The sequence below is a fragment of the Cyanistes caeruleus genome, unplaced genomic scaffold (genome assembly GCF_971803275.1).
Source record: "Cyanistes caeruleus unplaced genomic scaffold, bCyaCae1.hap1.1 HAP1_SCAFFOLD_87, whole genome shotgun sequence".
In the NCBI taxonomy this organism is placed as follows: Eukaryota; Metazoa; Chordata; class Aves; order Passeriformes; family Paridae; genus Cyanistes; species Cyanistes caeruleus.
This window is the reverse complement of record NW_028255892.1, coordinates 1017339-1038367: the sequence shown is the minus strand read 5'-3', so window position 1 is coordinate 1038367 and position 21029 is coordinate 1017339. Positions and strand designations below refer to the sequence as shown.

Genomic DNA, 21029 nt, shown 5'->3' with positions numbered 1-21029 from the left:
TGCCCTGCCATGTTCACTCCCCGAAGATGCCACTGTAGTCACTGCTGAGATTTTCAGTGCTCTCTCCCTGCCGACTCTTGAGAGCCGCCCTGATCCGTCACTCGTCTGTCTCCTGCTCACTCTCGGGTACCCAATCAATCCCCGGTGCCGCCGCCAGCCGAGGGAGCCGATCCCCCAAACTGGGTGAGGCCCCTTCAGCTGCACTCACTGCCCGCCGGCCCGGACGGTGGAAGGAATTGCGGAGGAGCCCCAAGGTGTGTGGAAAAATTGACATCCCCAGAGGTTTCTGTCCACAAGGAAGACAGAGGAGTCTTGTAACAGTAATTGTATTCATAAAAAAGGGTGTGCCCATGGGACATTTCCCATGGGGTCTCTCCAGTTGTTGGCAGACACAGCCTCCTTTTCATCCTAATTTTCTTGATCACATCTCCCTCTCCCTTTCCCCATTGGCTGAAGTCCTGGAGAGGTACAGACTTCCCAATGCACCTCCTACATACCCCCTTAATATGCACCCCACTTTTGTATAGCTAACGATATTGATGTCTGTGTTAAGTCTTTGTTGTTCTTCTGGAAGTTGATGAATTTAGCAGGACCTTGGCTGAGCAGCAGTCTGTGTCATCAATTAATAACATTTTGTGCAGCTGCTGGCTCCTCGTGTCACTTCCTTATGTCCACGTCCCTGGCCCTATGTGCAGTGAGGTTGAGGGGATCAGTTTGTAAAGAGGCTTTGTTGTTGTTCCTTTGCTGGGGTTGCCCCGTTTTGGGGCCATCCCCCCTGGAGCAGGGTGTCCCCCCTTGGTGCAGGCGCAGGGCTCAGGCAGGGCTGAGCCAATCAGAGCGCGCGGCGCTGATGACTCATCAGTGTCCAGGCAGAGCCGCAGCTGCCAGCGTTCCCCAGCTGGAGCCCAGCTGCGCCCCTCCCCCCCGGGCCTTGGCGCCCCCCTGGAGGGGAATTTGGGGAGGTGGGAGGGGGGAGCGCCAAGGCCGGGCCCCCCCGCGCTGTGGTGGCGGGAGCGGCTGCAGTGGGGAGCGAGTGCGGGCGGAAGCGGCCGAGAGCCCAGCGCTGCCCCAGGCCGAGCTGGCCCAGCTGCATCCGTGCCCCTGCGGTGGGATGCTGTGGGACTGGGGGGGAAGAGGGAGGCGGCAGTGGGTGCTGGGCCTGGGGGCAGGAGGAGAAGGGAAGGAGAAGCAGGGTTGAGGAAAAAAACGGTCAAAATATATGTACCTGGGGTTGTGCAGAAGGAGGAGGAGGAGTGTGAGGTCGAGTAGGGCCACAGGAGGAGGAGGAGGAGCAGGGAGAGGAAGCAGCACGAAGTTCATCCCTGTATCTGCAGCTCCCCCAGCCCCAGGTGCGTTGCCTCCCCACATGCAGCGGGTGACCACAGTGGGCAATCCACGATTTTTATGGGGCTGAATCTTGGTGTTTCTGAGCCTTACTGTGGTAAACGTTGGTGCTTTAGTTTCTTGCAGGGGCTGAACCTTTCTATTGTGCAGGGGGTTTTGGCTGAATCTTGTTGTTTGGTTAGTTTGTGATCTGTGTTTTGTTGTTTGGGCTGAATCTTGTTGTTTTTGAGGTTCTTACAGACACAAGATGCCCAATGTCTTTCTGAGACGAACCTGGGCAAGGAGGCATGTAGGAGACACATCGGGGGTGGACGGTCTGAGACTCGGCAGAGACCTCTATAGTCGAGTTAGATGTTAGTTGTTTATTTCAGGGCGTGGGAGAGAGAGAGAGGGAGAGCCTGCCATGAGCCGACAGATAGAGCGCAAAGCAGGCTCAGAGAGAACAATACAAAAGGGGGTAAAATATGAATACATGAGTTCAAGACTTTAAGATTGCTAAGGAAGAGAATAACAGAACAGAAGTGAGAGAGCCAAGAAAAAGAGGATAAAGAAGAGCAGGAAAGAGCAGGAAAAAGAGACCAGCAAGAGTGTCGAAAGTATGAGGCAAGAAGGCTAAGAGAAACAAGAGAGCTAAGAGAGAGCCAAGAGAGAGTAGCAAGAGAGCCAAGAGTTAAGAGAGACTAAGAGAACCAAGAGAACTCTCTTTTACAATTACATATATAACCTATACATTGAATATTCTATTCCTTTACTAACCAATCTTTCTAAGTATCCTAATACAGTAACATTTGTGTGCGACCTGTAGAAATCGCTGGTTTTGCATATTTTTAGTTATCTCGGGGTTCTTCAGACCTTTCCTTATAAGGCTGGGAAGAGGGGTCTCAGCTTAGTTTTACTGGGGAAAAGAACGTGCTCTGGCACGTCAGCTTGGTTTCTTTGAATTATTCAAACTGTGCTTTCATTTGTATTTCTTCCTTAGCCTTTCTGGCTAAAGAGACATATTTATAATTTCTTTCTAATTCTGCCTTCCCAACAGAGGCACCCCCAGCCCAAGGCACTCTCCTCTCTTTCTTTCCTCCTAACCAGGAATTTTCATTCCCAAATTTTTTCCAGATGGAAGAGGAGGAGGAAAAGCCCTGGAGATGCCGCACGAGGAGGGGCTGCAAACCCAGTCCAGGGAGCTGCGAGGAGGAAAGATGCCCCCAGTGCCAGGAACACGGCCAGAGATCCAGCCGGAGCTCAGAGCTGGGGGAGAAGCCCCACAAGTGCTTGGAATGTGGGAAGGGCTTCAGAAAGAGATCCCAGCTGATCCAGCACCAGGTGATCCACACTGGGGGAAAGCCCTACGGGTGTGGGGAATGTGGGAAGAGCTTCAGCCAGAGCTACAGCCTGAGGAAACACCAGAGGATCCACATGGGGGAACGGCCCTTTGAGTGTGGGAAATGTGGGAAGAGCTTCAGAGATGTCTCTGAGCTGATGACACACCAGGTGATGCACACGGGGGAACGGCCCTACACCTGCTTGGAATGTGGGAAGAGCTTTGGGTGGAGCTCCAGTCTGAGGGCACACCAGCTCATCCACACTGGGGAGAGGCCCTACGAGTGTCCCCAGTGTGGGAAGAGGTTTCAGACCAGCTCCAGTGTCCTCGTACATGAGCGGATTCACACAGACGAGAGGCCCTTTCGCTGCCCCGACTGCGGGAAGGGCTTCAACCGCAACTCCACCCTCACCGTCCACCGGCGCATCCACACGGGAGAGAGGCCCTACGAGTGTCCCCAGTGTGGGAAGAGCTTCTCCACCAGCTCAACCTTGACCCGACACCAACGTAGGCACCAGTAAGGGAAGCCCTGCGAGTGCCCCGAGTGTGGGAAGAGCTTCGTGCACTGCTCCAGCTCCATCCCCCATGGGAGGATGGGCGTTGGATGATCCCCAGTGACCCCCGTTGGGCAGAGCCCTGGTGATCCGTGGTCCTGGTGATCCATGTTGGGAAGACACCTGGCTGGGAGGCTCCACATCTTCCTGGCTCCCTGTGGGCACCTGGATGAAAGCAGGGGAATGAAAATTCAACAGGATACAGAATGACAGTGGGAATTGTTGACTTTAAATCCTCGAGAAGCTTTTGCCTCAGGAGCTGTGTGGGCAGAGAAAAGGGGGTGACACCGGGCTTGGGGGCCCAGAGGGGAGCACAAACGCTCCTGGTGAGGGAGACACGACCCCAGAACCCTCCCTCACCTTCCTGCGCAGGCAGAAGCCGAGCCCCAGTGCCAAGAAGACGAAGCCCAACACGGAGATTCCAATCCCCGTCAGCATCTTGCTATGTGTGGTGTTTCATGGCATCCCTGGGGCATCTGCAAAGGTCAGGACCCCCAAAACCTCTGTCAGACACCCCAAGCCCCTCCAAGGACCCTCCCAGTCTCTCCCAGCCCACCCAAGACCCTCTGAAACCTCCTTTGGAGTCACTAATTTTAAACAATTAAGAATTTTAGAAAAATTAGGGGTCTTGGCTAGAGATAGGCCTTGCTGGAACTAGTTAGAGTTAATGATGAAGGGAAAAGCAGGATTTGAGATAATGAATCTCGGACTTAGGTAAAAAATTACTTTTCATTGTGTGTTTGTTTAGCTGTGCTTATAATGAGAAAAGAGAAACTGATAAATGGGTTCAGGAAGATCACAGACCTTACATCTGGAAACCCATTTCAAAGTCACAAGGGAGGAAACTGGAGTTGGACCAAATGTCATTTGTAATGTCAACCATTGTAAAGGTAGAAAGGTGGGAGTGAAGAAGAGCGGTTTTCCTTCATCTCCTGATGAACCCTCCTCACCAAAACGACACCCTCCTCAAATTAGGGAGCCAACCATGCAGGCGTAATGACATTAAAATCATTACCATGAATTCTAATCCGAAGAGGAACATGGGAGGTGCTAGCATTATGCATATGCATTAGTATTAATATGTATTAGTATTTTGGATATTTTAAGACTTTTGTAAATAAATTCACACTGGAATATTTTGTCAACTTGCAGTGCGTATTAAGGGGTGACTCCTGCACTCGCCCAGTGCTGTGATTAAACATCCACTTTGTAACTTTAAACTGTTGGAGAGGTTTTTTGTCCATTAACAGATTGATGTTGATACTGGATCAATATTGCTATTTTGGTAAATCACTGCCAGTCTCTTCCCAGCCTCCCCAGGACCCACCAGAGCCCCTCCTGTTCCTCTCAGGATCCCACAGCCCCCTCCCAATTTCCCCCCACTGCCCCTGGACCCCCAAACCCTCTCCCAGTCCCTTCCCAGCCCCACCAGGACTCATCAAGACTCCTCCCAGTCTCTTTCCAGCACAACCAACCTCATCCCAATCCCTGCTTTCCAATGCCCAATCTCCTTCCAGCCCCTCCAGGCTCACTCAAATCCCTCCCAGTGACACCCAGCACCCCCAAACTCCCTCCCAGGGTCCAGCAAGACCCCCAGAACCCCATCCCACCCTCCCCAACATCCTTCAAACCCCTTCACAGCCATCCTAAGCACCTCAATCCCTTCCCCAGTTTAAACCAGTCTATCTCAAACTCCCTCCCAGTTCCTCCCAGCACACCCCAATCCCCCTCTGGGCCCCCCCAGTGCCTCCCCCGCTGCCCCCGGCGCTGTGGGGGCCGGGCCGTGCCCCAGTGCCGGCTCAGGGGGTGCTCCAGGCTGCCGTGCTCCACCTGGCAGCTGGAGCTGAGCCCGCATTGCCGGGGGCGGTTTCCAGCAGCACCAGGAGCTGCTGGCTCCAGTCCCCGCTGGGGAGCACGGCAGTGGCCAGCACGCGGCCCGAGAGCTGCTGCTGGCCCTGGGAGCAGCTCAGCTGGATGTGGGCAGGGGAGAAATCCATCAGGGAGCAGAGCAGGCGGCCGGGGCCGGGCTGGGAGCTGGAGGGCACCAGCGAGATGGACACGCTGGGATGGGCACTGGGAGAGAGTGGAGAGGAGTGGTGTGGCATTGGGAGGGACTGGGAATGGACTGGCAGGGACTGGGGTGGCACTGAAAGAGATGAGAGTGGATACTGGGACACTGGAAGTAAGTGTGGAGGTCTGGGAGTGAAGTAGGAATGAACTCGGAGTAGACTGGGAATAGGCTAAAAAGGAGTGGAAGGGACTCTGGGTCCTCAGGGCGGGACTGTGGTGGCACTGGGCGGGACTGTGGTGGCACTGGGAGGGACTGTGGTGGCACTGGGAGGGACTGTGGTGGCACTGGGAGGGACTGTGGTGGCACTGGGAGGGACTGGGAATGAAGCGCACGGCGCTGGGCGGCCGAGTCCAGCGCGGGGCTCTCGGCTCTGTGGATCTGCCCGGCAACTGATGAGTCATCAGAGAGACGCGCTCTGATTGGCTGAGGGGCGAGAGATGCACGGAGGGGCGAGATGGACAGGCGGGGTCACTGGGAGTGACTGGGATGGACTGGGAGAGGCTGGGATGGACTGGGAGAGCCACGGGAGCCATTGGGAGGGACAAGGGGCCCCGGGGATGGGCACACGGAAGGCTGAGGGCTCTGGGGTGATTCCCAGGGAGGTTTGCAGGGACACGGCCGGGCCCCTCTCTGTGCCCCGAGAGCAGCGGCCCGGACAGAAAAGTTCAGGAGTGGGAGGAGGTGTTTCTCAAGATTGATTTTAATCCTCATTCTCCTGGTCTGATTTGCTCAGTCCTAAGCTCAGTTCATTTCCCCGTGTCGGGCTGTTGTGCCCCTGATGGTGATCCCTGAGTGACCTCTCCCTGCCCTTGTCCCGACCCACGAGGATTTGGATTTGTTTCAGTTCAGTGGAATTCGTGGTGATTTGGGGGGAGCTGGAGCAAAGCAGCTGGAAAGCACAGTGGGCGTGTGTCCTGGGTTGATTATGATGTTAAATTGTATCCCCATTCGTCCACCTAACCCCGACACAGGTTCTGTATTCTTAAAATTCCATCTGAGAGTAAAAGTGAGTGGAAAAGAAGCACCAAGTCTGTTATCAGACTGCACTTGCTCCCCCCGCATCGGGAGTTTTGGCTACAGCACAGACAGACAACAAGACACAGATCGCCTTGGCTTTCCAGCTAGCCGGAGCAGAGAGGTCTTCCTGGACTGTTTTCTTTCCCTTTTCCTGAAACGAATCGAAGCTGCTCTGGACTGGGGACTCGGGGGAGCACCGGGAGCACCCCTGGACTACCGGGAGCCCAGCCTGGGCAGCGGCATTTTCCAGCGCCAGAGGGACTGATAACAGAGCCAACACCCCCAGGAAAGAGACCCTCTGAAGTTCCTCATCTCTGCTGAAGGGCGAGAGGTTTTGTAATTTGATATCGTTCATTTTTGTGCTGGGTAGTGCTGTGCCTGGGAAATAAACAGGTTTTTTCCACTCCTCTCAGAGAAATCTCTTCCCGAACTGGATGGGGGGTGGGAGAAAGGGGCCACGTGGGTTTGCTTCCCGGGGGGAGCCCACTGGAGGTTTTCTCCCAAATATACCCTAAACCAGGACAATCACCCAAATTACACAAACACATCACAAAATTCCAGAAACATCCCTCAAAATTCCAGAAAAATCCGAAAAAAAGGCAGAAAACACCCATAAAATTTCCTAAATCTTCTCAAAACCCTACCAAATTCCAGAAGCATCCCACATAATCTCCATAAATTTCCGCACAATCTAAGAAAAATCCCTCAAAACTCTTCAAGACTCCTCAAAATCCCCAAAAATTCCAGGAAAACCTCACAAAATTCCAGTAAAAAATCCACAAAATTCACAAAATGTTCTCATAAGCCCAACAAATTCCAGAAACATCCCAAAAAATCTCCACAAATTTCGACAAAATCTATGAAAAATTCCACACAATTCTTCAAGGCTCCTCAAAATCCCACAAAATCCCACAAAATTACCACAACATTCCAAAAAAATCCCACAAAATCCCATAAATCTTCTCAAAACCCTACCAAATTCTGGAAACATCCCTCATAATCTTTACAAATTTCCACTAAACCTAAGAAAAATCCCTCAAAATTCTTCAAGGCTCCTCAAAATCCCACAAAATTCAAGAAAATTACTACAACTTTCAAAAAAAATTCCAGAAAATTACCTAAACCTTCTGAAAACCACACAAAATTCCGAAAACATCCCACAAAATCTCCACTAATTTCCACACAATCCAAGAAATATCCCACAAGATCCTTCAAGTCTCCTCAAAATCCCACAAAATTCCAGACAATTCCACAACATTCCAAAGAAATCCTTCAAAATTCCAGAAACATCTCACAAAATTCCTGAAAAAATCACAAAATTGCAAAAACCTTCTCAGAAGCCTACCAAATTCCAGAAATATCCCACAAAATCCCCACTAATTTCCACTCAGTCTAAGAAAAATGCCACGCGATTCTAAAAGTTTCCTCAAAATCCCACAAAATTCCAGAAACACCCCACAAACTTGCAAACAAACCCCCACGAATTTCCCTAAATCTTCTCATAAGCCCACCAAATTCCGGAAATATCCCACAAAATCTCCACGAATTTCCACGCAATCTAAGAAAAATCCCACACAGTTCTTCAAGGCTCCTCAAAATTCCCCAAAATTCCAGAAAATTACCACAACGTTCCCAATTAATGCCACAAAATTCCCTCAAACTTCAGGAAACCCTACCGAATTCCAGAAACACCCCACAAAATCTCCACTAATTTCCAAAAAATCTAAGAGAAAGGCCATCAAAATTCTTCAAGTCTCCTCAAAATCACCCAAATTACACAAAAACATCACAAAATTCTAGAAACATCCCGGAAAATTCCAGAAAAATCCCAAAAAAAGGCAGAAAACACCCACAAAAGTTCCCAAATCTTCTCAAACCCCTACCAAATTCCAGAAATATCTTACAAAATCTCCACTAATTTCCACACAATCTAAGAAAAACCCTTCAAAATTCTTCAAGTCTCCTCAAAATCCCACAAAATTCCAGAAACATTGAACAAAATTCCAGAAAAAAATTACAAAATTCCCAAAATCTTCTCAAAACCCTACCAAATTCCGGAAACATCCCTCATAATCTTTACAAATTTCCACTAACCCTAAAAAAAATCCCTCAAAACTCTTCAAGTTCCCTCAATATCCCACAAAGATCCACAAAACCCCAAAACATTCAAAAAAATCCCAAAAATTCTAGAAACATCCCACAAAGTTCTAGAAAAAAATCACAAAATTCCTCAAATCTTCTCACAGCCTCACGAAATTCCAGATATATGCCACAAAATTCTCCACAAATTTCCACACAATCTAAGAAAAATGCCTAAAAATTTTTTTATTAGTCTTTGAAATCTTTCAAAATTCAAAAAAAATCTCACAAAATTAAAGAAACTTGCACAAAAATCTCTTCAATATCCCACAAAATTTAAAAAAAATCCCACAACATTAAAGAAAAAAGTACCACAAAATTCCCTAAATCTTCTCAAAACTTTACCGAATTCCAGAAACATCCCACAAAATCTCTACAATTTCCACAATATTCTACAAAAATCCCTCAAAGTTTGAGAAAATTCCACAAAATTTAAGAGAAGTTCCACAACATTTGAAAAAAATACCACAAAATTAACTAAATTTTCTCCCTTCACCAAATTCCAGAAACATCTCACAAAATCTCCATAAATTTCCAGAAAATATTAGAAATATCCCTCAAAATTCATCAAGTTTACTCAATATACCACAAAATTCCAGAAAAATCCTACAAAATTGCAGAAAAATCCCAAAAAAATCCTTAAATCTTCTCATAACCCTACCAAATTCCAGAAACATCTCACAAAATCTCCACAAAGTTCCACAAAATCTAAGAAAAATCCCACAAAATTCTTCAAGTCTCCTCAAAATCCCACAAAATTCTACAAAAATTCCACAAAAATGCCACAAAATTCTTCAAAATGTCACCAAATTCCAGAAACATAAAAAAAAAATCTTCCGATTTCCACAGCATTCCAAAATATTACCTCAAAATTCCAGAAACATCCACACAGATCTCCTCCACTTTCCACAAAATTCCAGAAATATCCCTCAAAATTCTTCAAGTCTCCTCATTATCCCACAACATTCCAGAAAAATCCCACAAAATTAAAAAAAATTCCCCAAGAATTGCATATAAATCCCACAAAATTTCAGGAAAAAAAATAAGTACTTAAATCTTCTCAAAACTGAATCAAATTTTTGAAACATCCCACAAAATCTCCACAAATTTCCACAAAATCTAAGAAAAGACCCACAAAATTCTTCAAGTCTTCCTAAAATCCTTCAAAATTTCCACAAAAACCTCAATAATTCCAGAATCATCCCACAAAATCTCCTCATAATTCCAGAATAACTCCAAAAAAATACCACAAAATTAAAAAAAAATCCCACAGAATTCCATCTATCTTCTCAAAACCCCACCGAATTCCAGAAACATCCCACAAAATCTCCACAAATTCCCACAAAATCTAAGAAAGATGCCTGAAAATTCTTCATGTCTCCTCAATATCTCTCAAAATCCCATAAAACCCCCACAAAATTCCAGAAGCATCACACAAAATTTAAGGAACAATCCCACAAGATTCCAGAAAAATCCCCAAAAACTTCTTCAAGTCTCCTCAAAATCCCACAAAATTTCACAACATTCAAAAAAAATCCCACAAAATTCCCAAAAAATCCCACAAAAGTATTTAAATTTTATCAAAATCCCACAAAAGGTCAGAAAAATCCCATGAAATTCCAGAAAAATCCCACCAAAATCCCTGAAATGTCTCAAAACCCTACCAAATTCCAGAAATATCCCAAAAAATCTGCTCCAATTTCCACAAAACCTAAGAAAAATCCCTCCAAATTCCTCAAGTCTCCTCAAAATCCCACAAAATTCCACAAAAACCCCACAACATTCCATAAAAATCCCAATAATTCTATAAACCTCCCAAAAAATCCTTCAAGTCTCCTTAAAATCCCACAAAATGGCAGAAAACACCCACAAAATTTCCTAAAACTTCTCAAAACCCTACACATTTCCAGAAACATCCCAAAATATCTCCACAATTTTCTACAAAATTCCAGAAAAATCCCACAAAATTGCAGAAAAATAAAAAAAACCCCTCAATCTTATCAAAACCCTTCCAATTTCCAGAAACATCCCACAGAATCTCCTCCTATTTACACAGAATTCCAGAAAAAAAATCACAAAATTCTTGAAAAGCCCCACAAAATTCAAGAAAAATCCCACCAAATTCCAGAAAAATCCCACAAAATTCCCTAAATCTTCACAAAACCCTACCAAATTCCAGAAACATCCACAAAATCTCCACAGTGCTCCACAAAATTCCAGAAAAATACCAAAAAACTCTTCAAGTCTTCTCAGAATCCCACAAAATTCTAGAAAAATCCTCAAAATTCCAGAAAATTTCCCACAAAATTCCCTAAATCTCCTCAATATCTCATAAAATTTTACAAAATATCCCCAAAAATTCCACAAATTTCTCACAAAATTCCAGTAAAATCTGATGAAATTGTTAGCTTTCAGGAACACACATAATCACGAATGATTATATGCAGGTGCATTATTAAGAGATCTGGGTGTCAGGGGTACACATACCCAAATCTGACTCGACTTAGTTTTGAGTTCAACATGTTTTTGTACTCTATCCTTATTTAACTTACATAGTAATTATTAAACTAACATCGTTCTATTGTATACATTGATGTTACCCAAGCATGGATTTCTCATGATCCCCCTCACACCCCTAACATTGTTCCTCATCTTCTTTAAACAATAATTATATCTAATCACATCTAACAATTGTATCATTTATTATATACTGCTAACACAGGTGCAGTTTCACCTGATCTTTAGCAAGTACAAGGCCTAACATTTCCCAGAGCCTACTTTTCCCAGGCTTGCCAAACCTAACTTTATTTCTAAGTCCATGAATTTTCTAAGATTTTAAGACCTTTTACTATTATTACCCCCTTTGAAAGCATTTTTACTTCACTAGAAGTGCAAATGTTTTCACTTGTTACAGTCCTTTGTTTCTGAGTTTATACTTGATGTTCTTCGAATCCTTTATTGATGTGTTATCCTGGATGTTGTCACGAACTGGAGAACCAGAAGATGGTGGGTGAGGATCTCACATCAGTGCCTTTATTATTTTCTGGTTCCAGGACATTTTCTTCTGTATTTCTCCCTTGAAGATGCTGTAAATTAACCAAATTGCTAAGAATACAGTTAGTAAGATGATCACACTCTCAATGATAGATTTAATCCATGAACTCACATTCCACCCTAACCCTTTGAAGATTTTGCCTAACCAACTTGTAGACAAATCCTTTTGCTCTTCCTGTGCTTCGTGCTCTATTTGTTGCAATTGATTGATGTCATATTCTACATCTGCAGTTACATTTGCGGTGTGGACACAGCAATGATCAATCCATCCCTTTAAAAAACTCACACACTCCATGCTCTTTCAGGAGTAGTAAATTGTAATTGTATGTTTATTTCTTTAAATCTTTCTCAGGTCACTCTTGCTAATTTATCTACCTGACCTGTAAGTCTGTACAACATTTCTTTATTCTGATAGTTTGCTATAGGACCGAGCAAAGACTCCAGGGCCCACCCAAATTTCACTCTACTAGAGGGTTTTGCCAAGTGTCATCCTGATTCTGTTCCTATCCTAATCTTCCCTAGCTATGCCTGTGTCTAGTCACTGAGTTGTTTTTTAAGCAGATTTCACATTTTGACATTACTGATTTTGCCATTGTTAGCATCCGTACCGAGATTAATTTTTGTTTCATCAATTTCACCAATGCCTCTGCACCCCAATGACATTTGTTATGTTTAATTTGTAGAACTTTATTGGAGGACCGCCAGCGACTCACCGCTCTTCACAGAAGTAAATGTGAACGCCGTTTATTTCTATCTTTAGCACACCTTTTATAGGGTTCTACAGGGCCTGCAGGCAGAGCAAGTTACTATTGGCTAACACACACAGGTTTACATTTTTTCTCCTGTACACAAGGATATTGTTTTGCTTTACTCTCTCTTCTGCAGAAAGGTTTCAAGGACTTTAGCCCTTAATATCACGAGTTATTTCAAAGACTGGTTTGTGCAGACAGGCCTTTATTAATATATAAAATATAGCAACAATTCCCCCTTTCACTTTTTGCACAAACCAGGCTTTGGATGTGACTCATTCTATACCCTTATGAAGCCAAGATAACACACAACTTAGACTTTCATCCCCATTAACATTATAAGTAAAGTCCGTCCCCCCTCCAGCACAAGAGACCCCAACCATCCAGTGATGCCCCAGCTGGAGAACCAACTTCCAGTGGGGTCACTATCTTCTTTCAGGGCATGTAACCCATCCTGTAGCTGTTGCAGTTGCCCATGGATGGAAGCTGAATGATCAGTAAGATTCAGACAGCACATGCCTTCAAACTCCCCACAACCATGTCCTTGTGCTAAGAGCAAAAAGTCAATTGCAGCTCGATTTTGTAATACTGCAAGACATAAACTACTCACATCGGCTGAAAGTTCACTTAACATCATGCATATTAAGTTCAATCTTTCTTAGTCTAACAAGCGAGCCTTTTTAGAGTTGCTAAGCTTTAATTCATTCAGGCTTCACTTTGACTGATGTTTTTTATTTTATCAGCTACATTCTACAACTGATGTAAGCTTGGATGGAAACAAAGTAAGTTTCCCAAGATAACAGGGTCTTCTATGTGGATTAGCAGGAATCTAATTCCATGCTCTATCTCCACAAATTAGGAATATGGAACTAAGTAATCGCTTTGGTAATTGTCCTGTGAGATTGCACCACTAATAAAGGCTTTACTCTCAGTGTGAGTAACGAGATCAGCTATAGGGTTGTCTGCAGCCCAGTGCTGCATTACTTTGTTAGAATGGCTTCTGTTGGGGGTTCAAACATTATCCATCCACCTGAGGTATTGGTGGAACCTAACAAATCTAATTCTTCTGAGGGGCCCTATGGTAACATTGAGAACTTTGGTAATTTTGCTTGCCAACAGGCTTCAAGTTGTCTTAATGTGAAGCCAACAGTGCAATTGCACTCTTGCAACATTGCCAATCCATTCAGTCGAGTCTCATTACTAATTAAACCTTTAAATGCTTGAGGATCCCATTCAGGGACTCCTATGAGACAGGTGTGAAAAGGATCTCCAGGTGTGGCTAGGCTCAAACACATTGACCTTTGGCCAGTTCAGTGTGCCAGAGTGACCCATATGTTCTGTCACTTTTGGATGTTAGTTAGCAGACAGTTGGTCGGGACTATACACAACACAATTACCATAAGCAGTTTGTTCCATGTAAATGACACCAAACTTGCAAACTCACAGCTAAACTTTAATGTTAAATGAACTTTCAAAGCTCAATTCATTTCACTAGCTCTTGAAGGGGGAAATGCTTATACTTTATACTAATATAACAATTGCCATACAGGCTAAACTCTTTATCTTAAACTATTATCTAACTACTTTTAACACACGTGCTCTGGTATATATGTAGTCTAAGTGTGAAAGTAATTTGCTGAAAGGGTAAACACACAACTACAATTTGCTTTATATACAGTTAGATGGAGTCTCTACACTTTTCTTAGATCTTCTACAGAATTTCCTTCACAAACAGACTATGATTTAACACAATTCAGTCTTGGAACGTTCACTGCTCCCGTGATGTCAGCTGGCAGCTGATCGGTGACTGACGGCTTTGATGTTCAGGTTGTTCTTCACATCCTTCTAAATCTTAATACAAAGGATAACTGAAAAATTGGTAGAGACACAACATCATAATAACAACATAAAATTTCTGTTGGCAACTGTCTGTGTAGTGCTCAGACACAACTGTGTCCTGACAGCTCCACTTCTGATCCATGTCTGGAGTACCAAGGCTGTGTGGTGACTTCTCTGTTCACTGGATCTCGTGTGTTCAGAGGCAGACAGTCTGGTCAGATGGACAGGTGACCTTTTTGAACCTGCCAACAAAACACAGACACTTCTCCCCTTGAAGTTAATGAATTACACTAATCAAATGCTTTTAGGGCATCAATTTCCCCCGTTTTTTTAAAAAAAACCAAAAAACAAGATGTACTTCTGTTATACACATCAACATTAACACAAAACTATATACAATTAGTAAGAACCTAGAGCAGTTAAAAATCAATTAAATCATAAACATTATTAATAAGATATGTAATATAAAACTACTGTTAATTACTAAAACACTGCACCAGCATCCCATAGTTAGCAAACAAACAGAAACAAAAAATCATCAGTGAAGGATTGGATCACCACCTCCGGAAATGATTCTCCAAGCCCACTTCAAAATTGATCCAGCTGTCATATTAATAGGGTCAAATTGCTGAGTCAAAAAGTGACTCAAATACTGATTTGGGACAGAAAACATCTGGATCTGCTGGCAAACATTCTGTCCAGGTAAAGTCAAGGCTTGGCCAGGGCCTGGCTTTAAACTGGAAAGATGCCTCTTAACTCATTTCTAAAACAAGGTTCTCAATAGCAGCAGCTAGGAGATGCTTACAGCACAGCAAACTGTTAAAATACATTTGTACAAATCAAATGATCAGAAGCCTCAGGTACCAGACCAATTAAACCATGCAGCAGTTGGTTTAATCTGAAGCCTCCCCCATGGCAGCTGATCCTCAGCAATGGTACATCTTCTTAAAATTCTGGAAACACTGAAAAATAAGAAAGCTATAACAAACAAAAACTGCAGAGATTGTAACAACCAATAGAACTCCCGATGAAGTCAAGGGTGTCACAGACTGCATTCCCTTCTATCCACAAGCAGGTGTTCATCAGTGTTCTGTCACAGCTGTTTCAGTTGTGGCTATCTTCATCTCTCTAGGAAAATAACTATACTTTGCAGTTTAGACAAGTGTCTCCAATAAAACATAAAACAATTTAAATTAAACAATATTTAAACCTAACAATAATTATTTATGGCAAAAGGAAGTAACAAATTTAACCTTAAAAGAATATCTAAGTTAGAAAACTTAACTTAAAAACATTCAAGCCTAAACATAATAAAACTTGACTTCGCTTAATTCTATCAACACTTAATCTATATTAAATAAAAACATACCTTAAATCTTATTCTGTTACTACAAAGGCAGCTAAAAGTTTGATATATACCTTCTAAACACAATATAACAGTAACATGGATTCACTATAAAGATTATAAAAACATAACAAATACATCACAATTCTATGTCATCTAGCTTTGAGAATAACTCACAATAACTGCAAATGGTACTAAAAATACTCATTCAAAACAGGAATTTGCCTAGTATATGTTCAAATTGGTTAGGATTTTAAAGTGCAGTTTTTCTAGAGAAAAACCACAACAACACAGGATTTGGCAAGTTGCCATTCAGCTTTTGTAGCACTTTTCAGAAACATTAAGTCTAATTCTTAAACTAAAATCTAAAATCCAAATTGGTATATATGCAGTTATATGTATTTTATATAACAAAAGGACTCACATTGAAATTACCTTATTAAAATTGTGGAAAAAACAAGCAAATGGGTAATATATACTTTAACTTAACTTTGTCTTGTACAGGTAAGTTCTCTTAACTAATTATTTTTTAAACCGCAAATCGCTTTTGTAGATAAGATTAATGGAAGGTTTTCTTAGAAGCTGTAAATCATACCATATTTAACCTTAGGTTTTAAAACTAATTATTGCAGGGTAACTTCTTTAATATTCACCTTAAACACCTTTTTTTTGAAAAGGGACCTATTTAAACTTTCAAAGATTCACAATAATTTCTCCAGGAAAACTCTAAAAAACTCCAATTGCATAAATTCATTATTACTTAAACCACAAAATTAACTCTAAAAGGGTATATAAAAACATTTAAAAAACCCATGAACCATGACTTTTTAACAAACTGGGTACTATCCCAGTGCTTTTTCTTAGAGAGAGGGGGGGGGGGGGGTGGACTGCCTGTCCTGCTGCTGCTCTCTGCTGCTGTTGTCTTTCTTCACATTCTCCACATACTCTCGCAGGAAAAAACCCCAAAAACCTCACAAAGTTAACTTTAACACATACAGTTGTTTCTCTCAATCTCTCTTGTTCACTGATAGAGGAAAAAAGGGGCACAATTTTTACAAAAGCAGGCAATGTTACACAAAAAGTCTCTCACGGCCAGGTGCTAACAATGGTGACCATTGCAGCTTATCAACTTCTAATTACAGTGATGAATTTCAAACTAGATACCATATAGTTTGTGATTTTTTGGCTATTTTGTCACTTTTTGAAGCTGTCTGAGCCACCTGTTCCTGCTCAGCTGTTTCTGTAATTGTTCAGTGTGGCCTTGGAACTTTTTCTGCACTGCTTCTGCCCCGGGGGTGCCCCCGCTCTCTGCGCACACCTCAGTGCTCCCCCATGTCCCCCTGGTTCGGGTGGAAACCAATCTAAATTTGGATTCTTTTCTTCCAGGGTAGCAAAGTTGGAACTTAAATAAGATTGTAGTGTTAAGAGTGACTCCATAAGTGAAGAAAATAGTTCAGGATATATCACATCCTGCCGTAACTGAACAGATTCTGTTCGTTGTTTCAGTGTTTGCTGTGGAATTTCTTTCTCATTATTTCCTTCTCTCTGAATCTCCCTCCCTCTTTCCATGGGCAGCATAGATAGGAGTGTTTGCCCAGCAGTGGGAGGCAAAGGCGTGAGCATACCCACAAGCAAGAAGTCCAGGGAGCTCCTTGCGCAAATCAAAACCCTTAAGCTGTGGCTTTTCTAAAAAGCAGGTAAATAAATCATGTGCTGCTTGCCTTTCCATCTTACCGTCAGCGCTGTTGCAGCCCTACAAGGTTTGGCAGCACGTTACGGCCAGGACTCTCCTCTGAGGTCGCCTGGGGCGCGGCACCGTTGCTTTTCGCCGTCCTTGCTGCGGAGGACCCGTCCCCTGTCGCCGACTCCCGTGGCCTTCGCTTTTTAATGTCCCAAAGGTCCCAAAGGTCCCAAGGGTCCCATTTGTTCGGGCGCCATTTGATGAGTTCGGCGGGAGACAAGCAGCACTCAATATGAATGATCAGTAAGTCTCCTTTATTGGCAACTCCAAACTCCCTATATAACATCAATAATTAGGCTCCTACATAGTGCAAAAGCAAGCTCATTATTGGGTATTTCGTTTAAGGACAACTCCACCTAGTTCCACATTCTTGTGGTTGTTCATCTGTGCTGAATCCACATTCTTCTGATCACAGTGTCCTGTTCTCAGTTCACAGTTATCACTAAGGTCTTTCTGACATTGCAACATCTCATACCAACTACACTCTACTGTTGTTTAATTCTTTCTCAGCTAATTGCTGCATGGGAACACGACCTATGTTAGCTAGCCACTCTTCCACACTGTTGAGCTTCGGGAGCCTCCCGGGAAGCACCAGCCCTCCCCAGCCCACCCTTGGTAGGACTTTTTCTTTTCTCTCTGCTGACGATTTTATCCCCAAAACTGCCGTGGGAACGTTGTATCCAAGCACATCCTCCGGCGCTGCACTTTCCTCCTGTGAATTCCCTGTGCAGGGAATGTGTCTGTGCTTTTCCCTGCTCTGTTCACTGACCAACAAACCTGAGCCCGTGGGACAGTCAGAGCTCCTTCATGCAATGAAATCAGGTTGTGTTTCTCATGGCATGTTCTGGAGGAGCTTTTCTTGGTGTGTCTTGTGCTGCTGGAAATGACACAAGAGCCAGGAGGGAACAGAAGCTGCTGCTGCCCGTTGGCTCAGGGCCAGGGAACCAAGTTGTGCTCCCGGGCAGTTGGGCCCTGCTGGAAGCAGAGCCGCGTTTCCCTTGAGCAGCTCAAGCTTGTGACAGCTCCAAACAGGAAACCTCAGCAGAAAACTCTTCCTCCAAACTCAGCTGCTTTCCCTCCTGCAGCTGTTTGGGAAAGAGCCTCAAAGCACAGACTCTGCTGGGAGCCATTGGTGCATTTCCTCCCTCCCGGCAGCAGCAGCTCCTGAGCCCTTCACGGGCTCCTGGCCCTTCCCAAACCCTTCAGCTCCCTTGGAACTCTCAGCAGTCACTAACATAGGTATTTCTTTCATATTTAAATTGCATTTAAACTTCTCTTTTTCTCTCCTCTCTATCTTTTTAATCTCCTCTTTATCTCCTTTAATCCCGTCAGCACCAGCAGGATGGGGATGGAGTCTTGGGGTGGGTGTGGGATGAACTGAGGATCCAGCAGAGAAGGGCAAGGCAGAGGGGAGAGGACTCAGCCAACCCTTCTCCTGCTCTCTCCTCCCCCAGGCTCCAGCTAAAGCAAGTCAGACTGGAAAGGATCCCACAAATGCTGTGTTCTCCTCCCTCTGAGCTTGGCTGGGGATCCTCAGTTTCAGCCTGGTGCAGTGGCTGAGATTCGCTAATTTGAGTTTTTGGCTAATGCACTAAATAATGTGGTGGGTTTAGCGCTGGCTGAAATCTCCAGGGCACTTACTCATTTCTCACTGTGAGATATGGATTAGGAGAAGGGAAAACCAGGCTTAAAAGTTAGAAGGAATAAAGAAACTTTATTAACAGGACTATAAGAAATAAGAAACCAGAATAAAACCTCCAGAAACCTTTTCTCTCCCCAACCAACTTTTTCCTTTCTCAACTGACAGTGTAGGGACAAAACTTGGGATGTTAATGCAGTACCAACGATAGTCTTTTCATCAGTATCTGTAGGGAGAGGAGTTTTCTCTTGTTATTCCATGGAGAGTTGTCCACAAGAAAAGACTTTTCTTGTGCTTTTTCCTTTCCATGAATAGCAGCCACCCAGGGCAAAACTCTGCCATCATGCCTTCCTCCCATTTCCACACCACTCTGAGGTGTGTTCACGGGCCATGAACTCAAGGGGTATTATTTTAAAGATTCAAGAGTTACTCTCTTCATCTGTCTTGGTGATCATCTCTGGGGACAGAAGTTTTCTTCTTCTCTCCCTGGGGACAAAGGATCTTCATCAGCTCTCATCTCTCTCTCTCTGTTCACGCATCTCATGGGATCACAGATACTCCACCACCTGCTTGGCTTCATCAATGGATACCTTTGCTCAGATTTACACTTTGAATCCTTCATTCCCCCCAATACTCTTTCATTAATGAAAGGAGTTATTTTTCAGAATGTTATTGTCCATCTCCATGGCCCTAGCAAAAGACTATTTCAGCTCATTAAAGCATCTCCTCATTCTCCTTCCACCTGAGGCTTGACTCTTCGTCGTACTGACCTTGATGTTTGATGTTGTCTTTTGCGTGTCGATCGCTCCCACTTTGCGCTCTCTGGAGAGGGGATGAAGTCTGCAGGTCTCATCTGTGTAGTGAAAGGGTTAAATGTGGCCCAAGGTGTGGCAGGCATTCCTGGTGTGGGATTTCAGCTCAGCAGCCCCTGGAAGGCAGGGGACGGTTTCCAGCTTGGAGCCGTCTGTGCAGGCCATGGCGGGGATGGGCGAGATGTCAGCAGCCGTGGCCCGGCCCAGCTTAGGGCCGGGGTCCCCCTGGGGAGGGCTTCAGCCACCCCACTGGAATGGGACTGGGAGGGCTTCCCGGGAGGGGCCACAGCAGAGCCCGGCCTGGCCTGGGGCCGGGGCAAGTCCCGCAGTCTCCATCCCCCCAGCCCAGAGCCACTGGGCTCCAGCCCAGCCCCCCCAGGCCACACAGGCCGTGGGGAGCGGGGCCAGCCACACCACAGCTCCAATACCTTTCCAGGCTGCAAACAAAAAGAGACAACTTCCCCAGCTGGAGCTTTTAAAAGGTGCTATTGACAAAGGTGATCTCACTTTTCAGTGCTGCAAAATGCTGTCAGTTCTCAGAACTGGCCAGCTCTTGGCCTGATCTCAAGCAGAGAGAAACTCCCAGCAGCCGCTCTCAGAGAAATCACTTCTGTGGGTGTTTTCTGCTTTTTTCTCTAAAATGCCAAACCACCACAGCTGGCCTGCTGGGAAGGGGTTCGGTGCCCCCTCCCCACCCCTCGGAGGGCAGAAAGAAAGAGAGCTTCCCACGTTTCTTTCCTCTCTTAAATCTGTTGTCATCAAAGTGTTTCCAGCTTTTCTAATTGGCTTAGCAATGGGCCTGTTCTCAGAGCCAGCCAGTGATTGGTTTTGCCAGGCATGGAAAAAGCTTTTAGCAGCTCCTTTTAGCAGAAATAGCATTTCCATGGCTGGCTTCTTCCCTCCTCACCAAAATTTAACCCATGCAAAACCAACAAAACTGGCCACTGGTGGTCCTGGGGCAGGGGAACCTGCAGGCTTGGAGAAAACTTGAAGAACTTGTGTGGAGCCATTCAAAAATGTAACGTGGCTTCATATCTAGACACACAGCTAAAACCCAGCTATTTCTCTATTCTTTTTCTTTTCAGCTGAAAAAGGAAGTCACAGGTGATGGGGTCTCTATTCCACATCTCTTGGGTCCCTGCCTCATAGCTCCCAATTTGGATGAAAGTTACCCATTTGGTCCCTCTGGCTTCCTCCTCCCACCATCTCCTACATCTTCCCCCATTCTTCTGTGACTTTCTTCTTCTCTTTCCTTATGACCATTGCAGCCTCATCTCTGTGGCTCACAAATGTGCCCAGGGGGCTCCAGGGGTGAGGCACAGGCCCACATGCTTCTTTGAGATGCCCCAGCAGTGCTGCAGCAGGCTGATGGCTGTGCAGTTCCTTTGGCACAGGAACAGGCATTCC

The 21029-nt window shown here is 44.8% G+C and overlaps 1 protein-coding gene across 1 annotated transcript in view; it reads left to right on the top strand.

Annotated features, from left to right (window-relative positions):
• Window positions 1-21029, top strand: part of LOC111942164 (uncharacterized) — a 360854-nt gene that overhangs the window by 179438 nt on the left and 160387 nt on the right. The window contains 1 exon segment of the mRNA XM_086873093.1: window positions 2583-3222. Coding sequence (XP_086729219.1) covers window positions 2583-3222 — 640 coding nt within the window.